Genomic DNA, 16,413 nt, shown 5'->3' with positions numbered 1-16,413 from the left:
TGTGAACTATGTCTTTTTGCATAATTCGTAACGAAAATCAACATGGTAAAGGAAAAATTTAATTTTGAGAAAGGGAAAATTAAGCACTTTTTAAAAACACCCAATGAAAAAAGCACATTTAAGGGATTTTAAAAAACGAAAATAAGTACCTTTAAGCACTTTTTAAAACTACCACTATAAATTTTATTTCATTTACTCCTAGTTTTTTTAATTGCAAAATTTAGACAAAGAAGAAAAAAGAAAATGATTATGAAAAAACTGGGATTGGAGATGTATATTGTTCTAGAAAAAGGTGTGAAAGGATCCCCCCTTGAGGTAGAAAGCGGCTAGTAGATCCACATTCCAAGGTCCTCAACCCTTTACAACACTCAAGGTGATCTTTATTTGCATAGAAAAGGAATGTTTAAAAGATGAAAGAAATAACATCATTCTTTTTATTATAAATGAACGAAATACACGGATTCTGCGGTTTAATTTTTTAATATATTTTACCAAATATTTTTATTACGTAGTAAGAGCAAAACATATTTCCTTTCAATGATATCAAATTAAATGATAGTTAAAGGTAATAGTTAACTCATTTCGGACCTTTGCTACGAAAATGCAACACTTGGTAGTGATAAAAAAGTGTCTTTTTGGGGGAAAAGATTCATCGGCATCTAGGTTTAGACAAAATTTTTGATATTTTCTAGTGTTGGCTGCTATTTGCGTTCAAAAATATTGCAGTTGTATTATTTCTGAACTATGTATAGATGTTGTTTAATAATAATCATCGTCGAACCACCGACCCAATTTTGAATTTACGACTCACCAATGTTCAACTCGCAATTTTGAACCCAATCCAGAAGAGAAGAGAACTTTTGGATCAAATGTTGGGAGAAATTTGCCTTCGTGGAGAGAATTTTGATAGAAATAACTCGCGTTTACGTTACATAAAGAGGAAAATCACGAAAGCCTCACACAGTCACTCTGACGGCAAGAGAATTCGAACCCAGGTCACCTCATTGGGAGGCGAGTGCTCTATCCTCTGAGTTACCACGGCTCAATATGATCATATTATGAACCAAATAACTAGATCCGTTAAAATAAATTTCAAAAACTAAATATTTAAGCTACCAGTCTAGATGATGTTTTTAATAAAAAAGGTCCTCAATCGTTTCTTCTTAACCTATTATAATTTTTTTTAACTATAATAACCTATTATATTACCTACTTTATCTATTATAACTTTCTTAACCTATACTAAAAATTAAAACATGATGAGTGAAGAATCGCTTTCACAAAACATTAGGTTTCTAGGTAAGTGGGATAGACTTTTGAATTTAAAACGAAAAATAACGTCATCAATCGATGGTATACATGGTTTTAAAATTATAGCTTTACTGTAAATTTACGGAAATTAATTGGTGACTTTTTTAAAAAAAAATTTTACTTGGCGAAAAAACTTTGAAAAGCACCCTTAAATCAACTGTTTATAAAAATTTCACGTTAAATCTGGGATCGCGTAAAATTTGGGGTTGTAATGAACGAGTTTGAGCAGTGGAGGTTCAAGGTACATTGCGCTCGCCTCCCAATGAGGTGAACCGGGTTCGAATCCCGGCAATGGTAGGTTGATTCGAATTCCGCACCCGGCTCGCACCGACCACAGTGGTGTCGTAAAATATTCTCAGTAGTAGACGGATCATGGGGTAGAGTCCCCTTGTCGTCAGGCAAACCGTGGAAGGCTTTCGTGGTTTTCCTTTCCATGAAACGCAAATGCGGGTGAGTTCAATCAAAAAGTCATCCACGAAGGCAAATTTCTCCCAATAACTTCATCCAGGAGTTCCCTTGTTTTCTGGATTGGGTTCAAAATAACAAGCATACGGAGTTAAACATTGTTAGTCGTAAACTGAAAATTAGGTCGGCTTTTCAACGACGGTAATAAACTAAAGCAAAATAAACGAGGTCGATTGTATATATGTTTAATAACAAAGCACATTATATTGATTTAAATGTATATACATTTATAATTACTGTGTTATATATGAGGCGAAAGGAATCAAAGGTTAAACGCGTTATTAGAAAAAAGTAATAATGATATATGTATTGACTGCTCCGAATTTAGAAATCTCACTGAATCAGCAACCATGGGGAATGTAGTCAAAAATCTGCAAATGAAGTAAGACAAAGCGAAAATTGAAACTAAAAAAAAAATTGTTAGCTTTAACAATTTAAAAAAATTGTCAGCATTGTCAAAATTTAACTTAAAAAGAGTTAAAATTTGGAAAAAAAAGTTATGATATTATGTATTGGCTGTTCCAAAATTACAGATCTCACTCAATCAGCAACAATGGCGAAAGAAGTCAAAAATTTGAGAATGAACTTAGACAACGCCAACTATTAAAAAAAGTGATAGCGTTAATAACTTAAGATTTGCCAGTGTTGTCTAAGACCAAGGTTAAATGCGTTTAAATTATGAAAAAAGTGATGATATTTATGTATTTATAACTCCAAATTGACAGATCTCATCCAATCATCAACAAGGGCGAAAGTAGACAAAAATTTGTGAATGAACTTAGACAACGCGAACTATTAACAAAAAATGTCTAAGTTCAACGTTAAAATTAAAGTGATATTATTATTATGTATTGACAGCTTCAAATGCACAAACCTCACCCAATCAGCAACAATGGCGAAAGTAGTCAAAAAATTTGTGAATGAACATAGACAACGCGAACTATTAACAAAAAATGTCTAAGTTCAACGTTAAAATTAAAGTGATATTAATATTATGTATTGATGCTTCAAATGCACAAACCTCACCCAATCAGCAACAATGGCGAAAGTAGTCAAAAAATTTATGAATGAACATAGACAACGCGAACTATTAGCAAAAAGTTTCTAAGTTCAACGTTAAAATTAAAGTGATATTAATATTATGTATTGACAGCTTCAAATGCACAAACCTCACCCAATCAGCGACAATGGCGAAAGTAGTCAAAAATCTTTGGAATGAACTTAGACAGCGCGAACTATTAACAAAAAATGTATAAGTTCAACGTTAAATGCGTTAAAATTTGGAAAAAAAAAGATATCAATATTACGTATTGACAGCTTCAAATGCACAAACCTCACCCAATCAGTAACAATGGCGAAAGTAGTCAAAAAATTTGTGAATGAACTTATACATTTTTATAAATAGTTCGCGTTGTCTAAGTTCATTCACAAATTTTTTGACTACTTTCGCCATTGTTACTGATTGGGTGAGGTTTGTGCATTTGCAGCTGTCAATACGTAATATTGATATCACTTTAATATTAACGCATTCAACGCTGAACTTAGACATTTTTTATAAATAGTTCGCGTTGTTTAAGTTCAACGTTGAATGCGTTAATATTAAAGTGATATTAATATTATGTATTGACAGCTTCAAATGCACAAACCTCACCCAATCGGCAACACTGACAAAAGTAGTCAAAAAATTTGTGAATGAACTTAGACAAGCGCTAACAAGAGACAATAGAATTCGGAAGAAAGAATCGCAGCTGATTAAACAAAGCGACACTAAACCTCGGCAACATCGCCATCATTCTTTACAATAATCGCCACTAAAATCTGTTCTTGAATTTATATATATATGTAACAGTAACAAGAAAAATGCGCTCATGATGTCAATAACCCGAACAGGATATGAAAGAAAAATCATCTTTGTATGCGTGCCTGTATTTATAAAATTTCTTACTGTATCTATCTTAGACGAGGAAGAGTTTTTTGATGATTGAGTTTAATACACTGTGGCAGCTGTTTATCTATCAATCCCAGAGTTCTCGGGATACAATACCGAAATGTGTATTTGTGTGTTTTGTTGGTGTCCGCGGCTTGAGATATTATTTATGCGAAGTGGAAACGGGGAGTTTCAGTTTCCTCTCTTTTTTTTCCTTCTTCCACACCAGTCATCGTTAAGTCAAGATGAAATAATAAAATGTATCAACTTGGAAGAGGTTTTTTTCTTTCTTTTTTCTTGATTATTATTTATTTGACTCGGGCGATAAGAATAAAGAAAAAGTTTTTCTCGCAAATGACATGACGGCATGAGTGTAATGTTTATTTTTAGCAAAGGGAAGATATGATTTCAGTATTGTTAATTTCGCTTTATTTAGATACGACTCTCATATTATATAATAATAAAATAAATTAAACGTTAAATTAAATATGCGAAAATGAAACAAAAATAAAATAGCATAAAATGAAATATTAAATAAAGAAACATAAAATTAATTAACCTAAAATTAAATAACTTAAATTAAAATAGACTAACATAAAAAATCATTCATGAAAGAAACACTAAACATAAACTAAAACATAAAATAATATTGCATAAAATAAATAACATAAAATAAAATAACAAAATAAAATATCACAAAATGAAATATGAAATAAAATAACATAAAATGAAATATTATATAAAGCAACATAAAATAGAATAACATAAAATTAAATAACTTAAATTAAAATAGACTAACGTAAAATAACAGTACTTAAAATAAAATTGTTAATTTCACTTTATTTAGATACGACTCTCATATTATATAATAATAAAATTAAACGTTAAATTAAATTTGCGAAAATGAAACAAAAATAAAATAGCATAAAATGAAATATTAAATAAAGAAACACAAATTTAAATAATCTAAAATTAAATAACTTACTTTGAAATAACTTAAATTAAAATAGACTAACATAAAATGACATTCATGAAAGAAACACTAAACATAAACTAAAACATAAAATAACAGTACTTAAAATAAAATTGTTAATTTCGCTTTATTTCGACTCTCATATTATATAATAATAAAATAAATTAAACGTTAAATTAAATATGCGAAAATGAAAAAAAAAATAAAATAGCATAAAATGAAATATTAAATGAAGAAACATAGAATTAAATAACATAAAAATTAAATATCTTAAATTAAAATAGACTAACATAAAATAATATTCATGAAAGAAACACTAAACATAAAATAACAGTACTTAAAATAAAATTGTTACTTTCGCTTTATTTAGATACGACTCTAACATTATATAATAATAAAATTAATTAAACGTTAAATAAAATATGCGAAAATGAAAGAAAAATAAAATAGCACAAAAAGAAATATTAAATGAAGAAACATAGAATTAAATAACATAAAATTAAATTACTTAAATTAAAATAGAGTAACGTAAAATAACATGACAGAAACATAAACATAAACCAAAACATAAAATAACAGTACTTAAAATAAAATTGTTAATTTCGCTTTATTTAGATACGACTCTCACATTATATAATAATAAAATAAATTAAACGTTAAATTAAATATGCGAAAATGAAACAAAAATAAAATAGCATAAAATGAAATATTAAATAAAGAAACATAAAATTAAATAACCTAAATTGAAAGAGACTGACATAAAATAACGTTCATGAAAGAAACACTAAACATAAACTTAAATATAAAATATTACATAAAATAAATAACATAAAATAAAATAACAAAATAAAATATCATAAAAAGAAATATGAAATAAAATAACGTAAAATTAAATATTACATAAAGAAATATAAAATTAAATAACTTAAATTAAAATAACTTAAATTAAAATAGACTAATATTAAATAACATTTACGAAAGAAAAGCCAAACATAAAATAAAATTGTTAACATAATACATAAAACATAACAGTACATAAAATAAAATTGTTAATTTTGCTTTATTTAGATACGACTCTCATATTATATAATAATATTAAATAACATTACATAAAATAAACAACATAAAATAAAATAACAAAATAAAATATCATAAAATGAAATATGAAATAAAATAACATAAAATGAAACAAAAATAAAACAACGTATATAAAATTAATTAACGAAAGTTAAAATAGAGTAACATAAAATAATAAAACATTTATAAATAAAATTAACTACAAATAAAAAATAAAATTAACTGCATTTCCCTAGTATAAAAAAGGTCCTTTGCCAAACATAATATTTAAAACAAGTTAAATATTATTTATAAAATAAATTAGAACATAAAATAATATAACATAAAATGAAACAAAAATTAACTAACATAAAATAAAATAACACAAAATTAACTAACATAAAATAAAATAGAATAACATATAATGACATTCATAAAAATGATCTGAATAAAATTAACTGCATTTCCCCAAGTATAACAAAGAACCTTTGTCAAAAATTATGTTTAAAGCAATTACATATAATTGACGAACGATTTATAAGGAATACAATTTCAAAAATTAAATTTGAAGAAATAATTAATATGCATCATAATGAGAATTATTATTTTTTTAAGAATGCAATTTCAACAATTAAGCTTAAATAAATTGAATATCATTTACTTAACATAAGGCAGAAAAGCTATACAATAATTTTTACAATTTTGTTATCGATGCTAAAATGACAAACGAAAGACTCAAAAGGAAAATTAATAAATTTATATTTATTTAACAAAAATTATAAATTAAGTTTAAGATTTATTGCGTAATGCGAAAACTAATTAATGAAAAGATCAAGATTAATAAATAAATCTTTGCTTCAATTCATTTAGATACAAATTTAAAACTAAATTTAGATGAACAAAATCTTTTTTTTTGAATAGTAAGGTTAATTAAGAAAACAATTCAACATTAAGAGTTGTCACAAAAATTTAATGCACTGAAAATTATTACAATTGTTCCTTTTAAAAAAAGTTTTACATGAAAATGAGAAGTGTTGGAAATCTTATGATCTATTTGAAATGCTAATCAAACGCTTCTTTGTCTAGGTTCATAAAAATTTGTAAAAAATTCGAGTATTGTTCATTGATATTAGTGTTTTGTTATTTGCAACGATTTTTTTCAGTTACAACCATTTTATTTACAACAACTTGCCAATTTTTTTATTAATAATAATTTTTATATAGTTACGCCTGTGTTTAAAGGCCCAGATAGTTCCGTACGTCACGATAGTATAAATTGTTAACCCTTTAACGCAGATGGAACACCCTTTTATGTAATTTTTTTTTTTTTTTTGGCACTCTGACCATAAGCAAAAATATATTTTGGTATATTTCTTAATTATAAAAAACAGTTGAATAATTACTAAAAAATATTTGTTAGGTTATCAGAATATTTGCAAATTCAAAAAAAGTAGTTTGAAAATTATTTCTTTCATTCATATTCAAAAATTTATCACTAAATGAAGAGGATAATTTAAAATTGAAGACATTTCAATGATGAAAAAACTTTGTCTATGAGATCTAAGAAACTGCAAACAAGTGCAAATTTGAAAAATTTTTGTTTGGAAGTGTTCTAAATACAAGTGTAACATGAGCTTATCCAATTGCACGTGTAACATAGGCTTATCCAATTACACGTGCAACATGGGTTGATGCAATTACAAGTTTAACGTAGCCTATCCAATTGCACTTGCAATATCAGCATATCCAATAATATTTGCTACAATGGTTCATCCAAGTACACGAGCAACATGAATTGAGGAAATTACGAAACTCAGCTTATGTAATTACAAGTACAGCATGGGCTTATCGAATAACATTTGATACATGGGTTCATCCAATTACACTAGCAACATGGGTTGATGCCATTACGAAACACAGCCCCATCTAATTTCAAGTGTAGCATAGGCTTATCCAATTACCAGTGCAACATGGGTTTATACAATTACAAGTTTAAGATAGCTTATCCAATTGCACTCGCAATATGAGCCTATCCAATAACATTTGCTACATTGGTTTATCCAATTACACGAGCAACATGGGTTGATGCCATTACGAAACACAGCCCATCTAATGACAAGTGTAGCATAGGCTTATCCAATTACCAGTGCAACATGGGTTGATGCAATTACAAGTTTAAGATAGCTTATCCAATTGCCCTTGCAATATGAGCTTATCCAATAACATTTGCTACAATGGTTCATCCAATTACACGAGCAACATGGGTTGAGGAAATTACAAAACACAACTTATCTAATTACAAGGGCAGCATAGACTTATCCTATTGTGTGTGCAACATGGGCTTATCCAATTACATGAGTAATAATTTCACTTACCTGACTACATTAGGATGTTCAAATGCTTCTATGTGTTTTAAAAGAGTTATTTCCCTGAGTGTCCCTAAGGGTACCCCTTCTTCAGTGAGGGGCACTCTCACTTTTTTTAAAGCAACGAATTGGCCTTCGTGGGCCAGATCTTTTGCCTTGTACACAGTTCCATAGGCGCCACTTCCTATGAGCGACACTTCTTCGTAATTTTCTGCCGTATCCTGTATGACACCGCCTGGATTAGATCTTAATCCTATAGCAGATCTAGATCCGGATCGAGTTATCATCTGACGCATGGCTGATGTGGGCGTTTTTTTGAGACGAGGCATTGTCCCTGGTACTCCGTGGTGGTCAGTCTTACCACACACTCATTCCCTATTTGGAAAAAAAAGAACAGATAATGAGAAAAAGTTCGGTGTATACTAATACTAAAAAATAAAACATTGTCTAAATCTATTACTTTCATTGTACTATTTGGCAATCACGAGATCTGCCGCCGATATGATTAGAGATGGGTTGGTACCCATTTTCTTGGTATCATCCAAGCAACAACCTTGACCCCAGTTGGGTTCAAAATTGATATGGGTGCTATAAGAATATGCACCGAGGGACCAATATTGGGATATCTAGATTTTTTAATATTGGTCCAAGAATGGCCTATATAGGGCCTACATTGGCCAATATAGAACCTACAACTAAATAATGGATGTAAAATATCAGGTGAATCTGACAATTCTATATAGGACCGATATTGGCAGTAAAATATCGGGTGAATCTGACAATTCTATATTGGACCGCTATTGGTTGTGAAGTGGCTGTAAAATATCGGCTGAATCTGACAATTCTACATAGGACCGACATTGGTTGTGAAGTGGCTGTAAAATATCGGGTGAATCTGACAATTCTATATAGGACCGATATAGGTTGTGAAGTGGCTGTAAAATATCTGGGTAATCGGAAAATTCTATATAGGGCCAATAACGGAAAAATAAAGGCCATTTGAACCCTTACCAAACCAAGTTTCATGAATATTGGCCCAATTAGGACCCAAGTTATTGTGCTGCTAGGGCTGTTGTAAAATAATACCGAATCAACTAAATAACAAATAATGAGAACAATTCCATTTATTGTAAGAATTCCATGTATTCCATAGTATTGTAATGGAATAAAAATGTTGTTTAGTCCATTTTTAGGAATTAAATTGGGGAAAAAAATCTCATTATCTATTAGAATTAATAAACAAAAATCTCACTACTAGTTTCTGCGTTATCTACTTTTTCTAGAGCCTCTGAAGAAATAAAAAAAATTGTAGGACCCTTCGCAATATCTTGCTAGGGCTCTGTAACAATTACATGAATAGAACATGACCTTTTCATTTTTTTCTTGTTTTAAACTGCACAAACATGACTAAAAGAGCCGTGGTAGCTTAGGGGATAGAGCGTTCCAATGAGGTGAACCGTGTTCGAATCCCAACAATGGCTGGCTGATAAGAATTCCACACCCGGCCACACTGCTGTCTTCGTGTTTTCCTCTCCGTGTAACGCAAATGCGGGTTAGTTCCACCAAAAAAGTCCTCCACGAAGGTAAATTTCTTACAATACTTGATCCAGGAGTTCTCTTGTTTTCTGGATTGGGTTCAAAAATTACAAGGCTACGGAGTTGAACATTAGTAGCCGTAAACCCTAAATTGGGTCGGCTGTTCAACAATGGTTATAAAGTAAAACAAATCATGGCTAAAAGGCAGTTTAAACATTATAAAAAAAGTATAAAAATAAACTTTTGATAAAATAATTGAATCACAATTTTTGCCGAGTATTTTAGAACAGGTCTTTGGAAGTAACATGTTATTTTTATAACAACTGCCAACAAAGATAGGAAAAAATCCAGTAGATTTTACGAAATGACGTAAATTTCATAATAATTGTAGCAAAATGTGCTAAACAGGACATAGGGAATTTAAAGGATTTTTATAGTCAACAAAATAGAAAAACTGCAATATTTTCCAGCAATGATTAACAATATACTATGTTTACTCATAATGTTGAATAGTAAATGGCATTTAATTCATCAAAGATGGCTAAAAGATTTTTTAATTAACTTCAAAAGGGAGTTCTGAATAAAAATAAACTCAATATTTCAGGACAAAAGTAAAGTAATTTTCATAAATGAGGCTAATTTCATTATGTATTAGTAATACTTATTTAAATATTCAAGCAAGCAATAATCTGTGAAAAAATCTCATTTCAATAGTAATTTTTTTTAGAAAACTTATTAAATTTTGGGGAATTTTCCAAAAATTACGAAGTTAATGAGAACTTTTATTAAACCAAAACAAATAAAATCCAGTAGAGTTGTCAGCTATGTAACAGGTATGATTCAATAACAGGTACAAAAAATACTAGCTATCAACAGGTACAAAAAATACTAGTTCCAGAAAATACTAGCTATCTTCACTCTGCTATGTGAAGATATAAATAAACTTCAATATGCTTACTACCATCTTTTTTTTTTCCTTTTCTTTCAAAGATTAGACATTTGAAAACAACTTTGTGAAAACAAGAAGATAAGTTTTATACTATTAATGCTAACAAGTTTCATTAAATATCGTTTAGTTGTTCCACAATAAAACGATGAACATGATCACTAAACAGAGGAACATTTTGAGAACGGAAAAAATCAAAATTAAAAATGAAAATTGTATAACGATAAGATTTTTATTTGAATAATGCCAGGTAATCTTTTCCCTCTGATCAACTCAACAAATAAATGTTTTTTTTTTTTTTAAATCTCTCTTCCTGTCATTGTGTACTTAATCGTTGAGTAACTGGATCATAAATATATACAATGTAACAATTTTCTGATTTAAACAACTGCCGTAGTTTAATAAATAAAGAATTCATGTCTTACAAAAAAAACCATATGCATGATTCTTTTAAAAAATAAATCTTTGCAGCTGCGTTGTTATAACCTTCTTTCAGAAAGTCTAGACTTCTTGTAGGAAGCAGACATTTTTTTTTCTTTTTGAAAGGTAGACATTATTTACAGGTACTCTGTACAATGTATTCCTGAAAATTTGTGGTAAAAAATAGAGCACGCAAAATTCCGGTACTTTTTTTTAAAGAATAAATTCAATATTTACCGAACAAATTAACCCAAGCAATGAAAAAAAAAATTGGAAACAGTAGGAGTAAAAGACCATTCAGTCATTGCCAGGATAAACTCAATTGAATCTGACGTACTAACCACTGTACCATCCCGCAAGAAAATCATTAAACAGGATGAGCAGCCAGATTTTTCAACAAAAAATAAGCACCTTTTAAGTACTTTACAAGCATTTAAAAATTATTTTTAATCACTTCCCCCCCAACAAAAAAAAATCAGCATTAAGATCAGCGCAGTAATAAAAATTATTTTTTTCTATCGTTAAAAGTTCTTAATTTATGAACATAAAATCAATAAAATTCAAAATATTTTCAAAAACTTCACTTAATCACGTTAAAATAACTAGTTTCTGATAAATATTGCAGAGAAAATTGTGAAAATCATGCATTTTTTGTAATTTAGAACGACAATCAGCAAAGAAAAAATCTCTTTTTAAAAGATAGAAAATTAAGCACTTATTACAAACCCCGAATAAAAAAAAGCACCTTATAGGGCTTTTAAAAAACGAAAATCAAAAATAAGCACCTTTAAGAACTTTATAAAAACATTACGCACCTTGTTAAATGAAATCAATACGAAATTCAATATTTACAGCAAAAATTTATCGAAGTAAAGAAAAAAAAACGGAAACTGTAGGAATGAAAGACTAGTCAGTCATTGCCAGGCTTTGCCGCAGAGGAATCTGACTAATGATCTAAGGCACAAACCACTGTACCATCCCGTATGAAAGACATCAAGTAAAATCAATTCAATATTTACCGTAAAAGTTTACTGAAGTAAAGAAAAACTGGAAATTGCAGGAAAATATCACTCAGTCATTGCCAGGATAAATATCAAACACCCTGTATCATCCCGTATGAAAGACATCAAATGAAATCAATATGAAAGGTCCTATAGTCGTATAAATTATGTTTAAAAATACAGGTATTTACGTCATAGAGTATGAGAAGAATGTTATTAGAGAGATTTTGCATAGCGTTACGATTTGGAATACGAATATACGAATGGAAGTGGTATTTAAGTATTTCGTTTATGGTTTCTGAGTGGCTGAAGGTTTCAGAGCCTTCATCTTTAATTATTCCTTCGAAGTTGAAATTTCTTATCATTTTATCTTTTAAAATGTCTCCGAAAAAAGATAATTTGATCGATCTTATGGGATCAAAAAAATATATTAAAATATGAAATAAATATATTAAAATATCAAGTAAATGTATCAAAATATCAAATAAATATTAAAATACCAAATAAATACATTAAAAGATCATATAATATTAAAGTATGAAATATTAAAATATGAAATAATAATATTAAAATATCAATGAATAAATTAATATTAAATCGAACACAACAAATATTTTGGGCATTCACAAAGACATTCTCTGACTAAATGATTTCTATTATGATTTCCGACCTATAAAATGTAGAAGGTAGCCGCATTTTGGGAAATATTTGGGAGAGCGGTCAAGATTGGACCTCTTGATGTTAATTTTATTTTTTGCGTCTCCAGATTTTGTTTTTTAAAATTTAATAATAATTTATCTATTTTTTTTACTAATTTTTAATTATTTTATTTAAAAGTAATCGAAAATGTTTTAAATTGTAAGGTGAACACATTCCAGCTGCATTTTGAATCATGTAATTTTATATTGCAAGATTCTAAGCTAGAACGAAATCGGTCGAACAGTTTCTGACAAGTCGTATTTTTAACATTGGACTTTTTTTTATAAATTCTATTCAACCGATTAAGGGTGTTTCGAATTTTTTTTTTGTGTACTGTACATTGCAAAACATAACGTGCGAACTTCAAAATCTGTTCATTAGTCGTTTGTTTGTCACTAAGCAGAAGTCTTAAGTCTAATATTTGTCTAAATATTCATTTCGAACATATATTTAATGATCTTCAAAGTTTAAGGGTACGCTTAGTTTAGCCAATAGATGCAAAGAACACACAGATAAGAAATTTCATATTTCATAACCGTCGTTGAACAACCAAACCAATGTTTTAGGTTTACGACTACTATAATGTTCGACTCCGTAGCCCAGGGGTCCCCAACCCTATGCCCGCGGGCACCATGGCGCCCGTCGATCGATCTATGTGCACCCGCTGCTTGTGCCCAACGATAAAATATTTCAGTTCTCCATTTTCCCAATAAATGCNATTTTTCAAATACCAATTATGTTCAGTAAAAAAACCAAGCACTGCATAAAGTTAAAAAAAAAATCTGCCACTATTCAAAACAAAGTTTCAAAAGGCTTTAAAAAGCAGCGCATTCAATATTAACAAATTTTCAAAACTAAAAAGCTTAAAAGATCCAACTTTTAGAAGGTCGTTCCTCCTAAAGTACTTGTCAACTTTCATTACAGAGGGAAGCCTTAAAAATAAAAATCTGCTTAAGGTATAAGCAGATTACAACCGCAGGTGAAATGCTCCACTTAAAACACGGATTACTTATTCTCTTAGTAAGTGCGATAATTTTTATTCGAGATTAAGTGGAAGGTTTTTGTGTATCTGCTTTATTTCCACCATTCTGAGCGATCTTTAGAATTTGGTTGTGCTTTTCTTAATTGATGGGAACATATTTTAAATCGTTATGAATTTAACAGAAATATATTAAATTGAAACCAAAGATAATTTGAAATTAATTCATTCTAACTATAGACGAACTTCATTTTTCTTTTCCGAAAAAAATAAACTCTAGCACGCATAATATTAGCTTTTATTTTTATTTTTAAGAAAAATGAGTGAATACTGCTCCGTAAAAAATAAAAGAAATAAATCCCGAAAAACGATATCAGCAAAAAGATGTATATCTAATGTAAATACCATATTGCATACAGGACTAAAAATTGGTTTTAACGAATCGAATAATGGAAGAATCGTCTGCCGAAGACAAAACTTAATTCGTTTACATCCATCTTTCTTGTTTTATGCCCTGAGAAGGGTTTATTCGATTAACAAAATAATAATGAAGATAAACAAATTTGTGAAGGGTCCGATTAAAAGAAAAATCATTTTGTGAAGGGACCGTTTATAAGTTAAAATATTTTGTGAAGGGTCCGTTTTTGTGAAAAGATATTTTGTGAAGGGTCCGTTAACGGACCCAAATTTCTTCTAAACAGACCCCTGCTTCATAATTTTTCACATTGCTCATGCAATTGAAAACATTTGCAATTGGAGCATTGGATTACACAATTCGAAACACGCGAGTGTGATATATAAGCAAGCTTTCACCTGTAGTTTAAACAATAAAGAACCATAAAAATTTATTCTGAATAACAACTAAAATACCAAAGCCTTTTCAATCACTCAAGGCTTAGGTATTTTAGTTGTTATTCAGAATAACATAATTTTGGATTACATAAATCACGAAACTTATATAATTCCTTGCATTAGACGAATCATGCAATAGTTCTATAATAAATTGATCTTCTAGTTTTGTTTTCCCATTTTAAGATTCCAATCCAAATGTCATAAAAGCGGGGTCAATTGCCCACTAATCGTAAAATACGGCTTATTGGAAATAATTTGTCTGTGGGAGATAAAGATTTTTTTTACAGTAGACGATGAAACAGGAACAGTCATAACCAATCCCGTATTCCATCACAACAAACAACAGTCAGAAGAATAAAGAGAACAATAATAAAAAGAAAAGGCTTTATCCACGAAAAATGAAAAGCTGTGTAAACAGTCTATTTCCTCAATGAATTTACCATCCAGCTAGTATGAAAGTGGAAGTAATTATTTCCGCCATTTAACAACCATTCGAAGTCAGCTGAGGAACAAGACTACTTTAAACATTAACGATCAACTACGTGGAGAGCGTGACCTAACATACAGATAAAACACGGCTTTTACACGGTTTTAAATTAGTTTATTACCTTTAAGAAATCGTCAATTGTTGACATTTTATATATGAAAATCACACAAAAACACGACTAGCTTTGCGTATGCACCCATTTTTTACGAGACTCTATTTTTTTAAAATATATTTTAACATCACGTGTTTTTTTATTCAATCAAGTGATGAGGTTGGTACCTGAGGACTGAGTGGTTATTAGCCTGATTAGCAGTTGACTTCGTTACGTCAGAAAATGAAAAGATGACTAGTTATCTATTGATGAGTAACAAGATTCTTGTAACCTAATTCAGTGCGTATGTTTAACACAACTATTCGAGATGACTTACTGACGTAACCATAGTAACCACCAGTATGAGATTCCGGTACTTAGAGAAGTTCTTGTGATAGTCAGACAGTCTATTTGTTCCAAGGGTGGAATCGCAGGCAAAACAATAGCGAGTAGTGATATGTTTTAGCCACTAAATTTTTCACTGTACATCACTTTGCAAATAGGAGGTAGCTGAAGGTCTTTATCTCCTTATAGCAGTCGGTCAAATCTACACCTGCGTACTATTCGTACACCGTAAGAAGACAATCGAAGGTCAAACAGGGTTAGTTTCAACACGGGTTACGTGAAAACTGAAACCGAAGAAAAACGATGGTAAGCAGGGTAATAAGTTTTGTACCAATGACGATTCTTCAACACAAAGATACCAGTTTCGAAATGAACTCTAAGAAGAGTAGCCGGACAATAGGGTAGGATAGCCGGACAATAATATTCTACCAGCAGGAGGATGTCAACCACGACAGATTTAATGCACACCATACTGCGTATATGTGCAGAATGGTTAATTAAACTCCAGGACAAAGATACAAACTTCAAGATTATATACGGTTAATTTATTTTTAACTTTTAAATAAAACAATAATTTTATAATTGGGTACTTGCAAGTGACGGCATGTCACGCTTGGGTGTCGAGCCTGATAGGCTGCAGAAACGCGGTATTTTTTATGCAATACTTCAGCCAATCAGGTTAGAACTTGCAAGAATCCAATCAAATCTGATCTGAAAATTAATTCAGCGTCCAACCAGCTAAGCCTAATAGCTGTAACATTACCACGCTGTCTTTGTTTATACACAACCATTTGATTTTAGCGGTCTTCTTGAGTTGCAGGTACCCAACTATATAATACGAATGTTTTTTTTTAAAACTCCTAGACCAAGGTACCATCTTTCCTGATACCGAACAGTTTATTTATTGATTAATTTATTGAACTTTTAATTCAAATAAAACCATAGCTATTTTATAATTG

General features: G+C 29.8%; 1 protein-coding gene across 2 annotated transcripts in view; it reads right to left on the bottom strand.

The window, feature by feature from the left end:
- The window catches only part of LOC107439895 (cyclin-dependent kinase 4), a 176,285-nt gene that overhangs the window by 80,650 nt on the left and 79,222 nt on the right, over positions 1 to 16,413 (bottom strand). For both annotated transcript variants that reach the window (XM_071185398.1, XM_043040233.1), the window contains one exon: positions 8,108 to 8,473. In XM_071185398.1, the coding sequence (XP_071041499.1) occupies positions 8,108 to 8,427 (320 nt within the window). In that variant the 5' untranslated portion in view covers positions 8,428 to 8,473. The remainder of the gene's footprint in view (positions 1 to 8,107; positions 8,474 to 16,413) is intronic.

This window comes from Parasteatoda tepidariorum, chromosome 9, assembly GCF_043381705.1.
Source record: "Parasteatoda tepidariorum isolate YZ-2023 chromosome 9, CAS_Ptep_4.0, whole genome shotgun sequence".
Lineage (NCBI taxonomy): Eukaryota > Metazoa > Arthropoda > Arachnida > Araneae > Theridiidae > Parasteatoda > Parasteatoda tepidariorum.
This window is presented reverse-complemented; position numbering and strand designations above follow the sequence as displayed.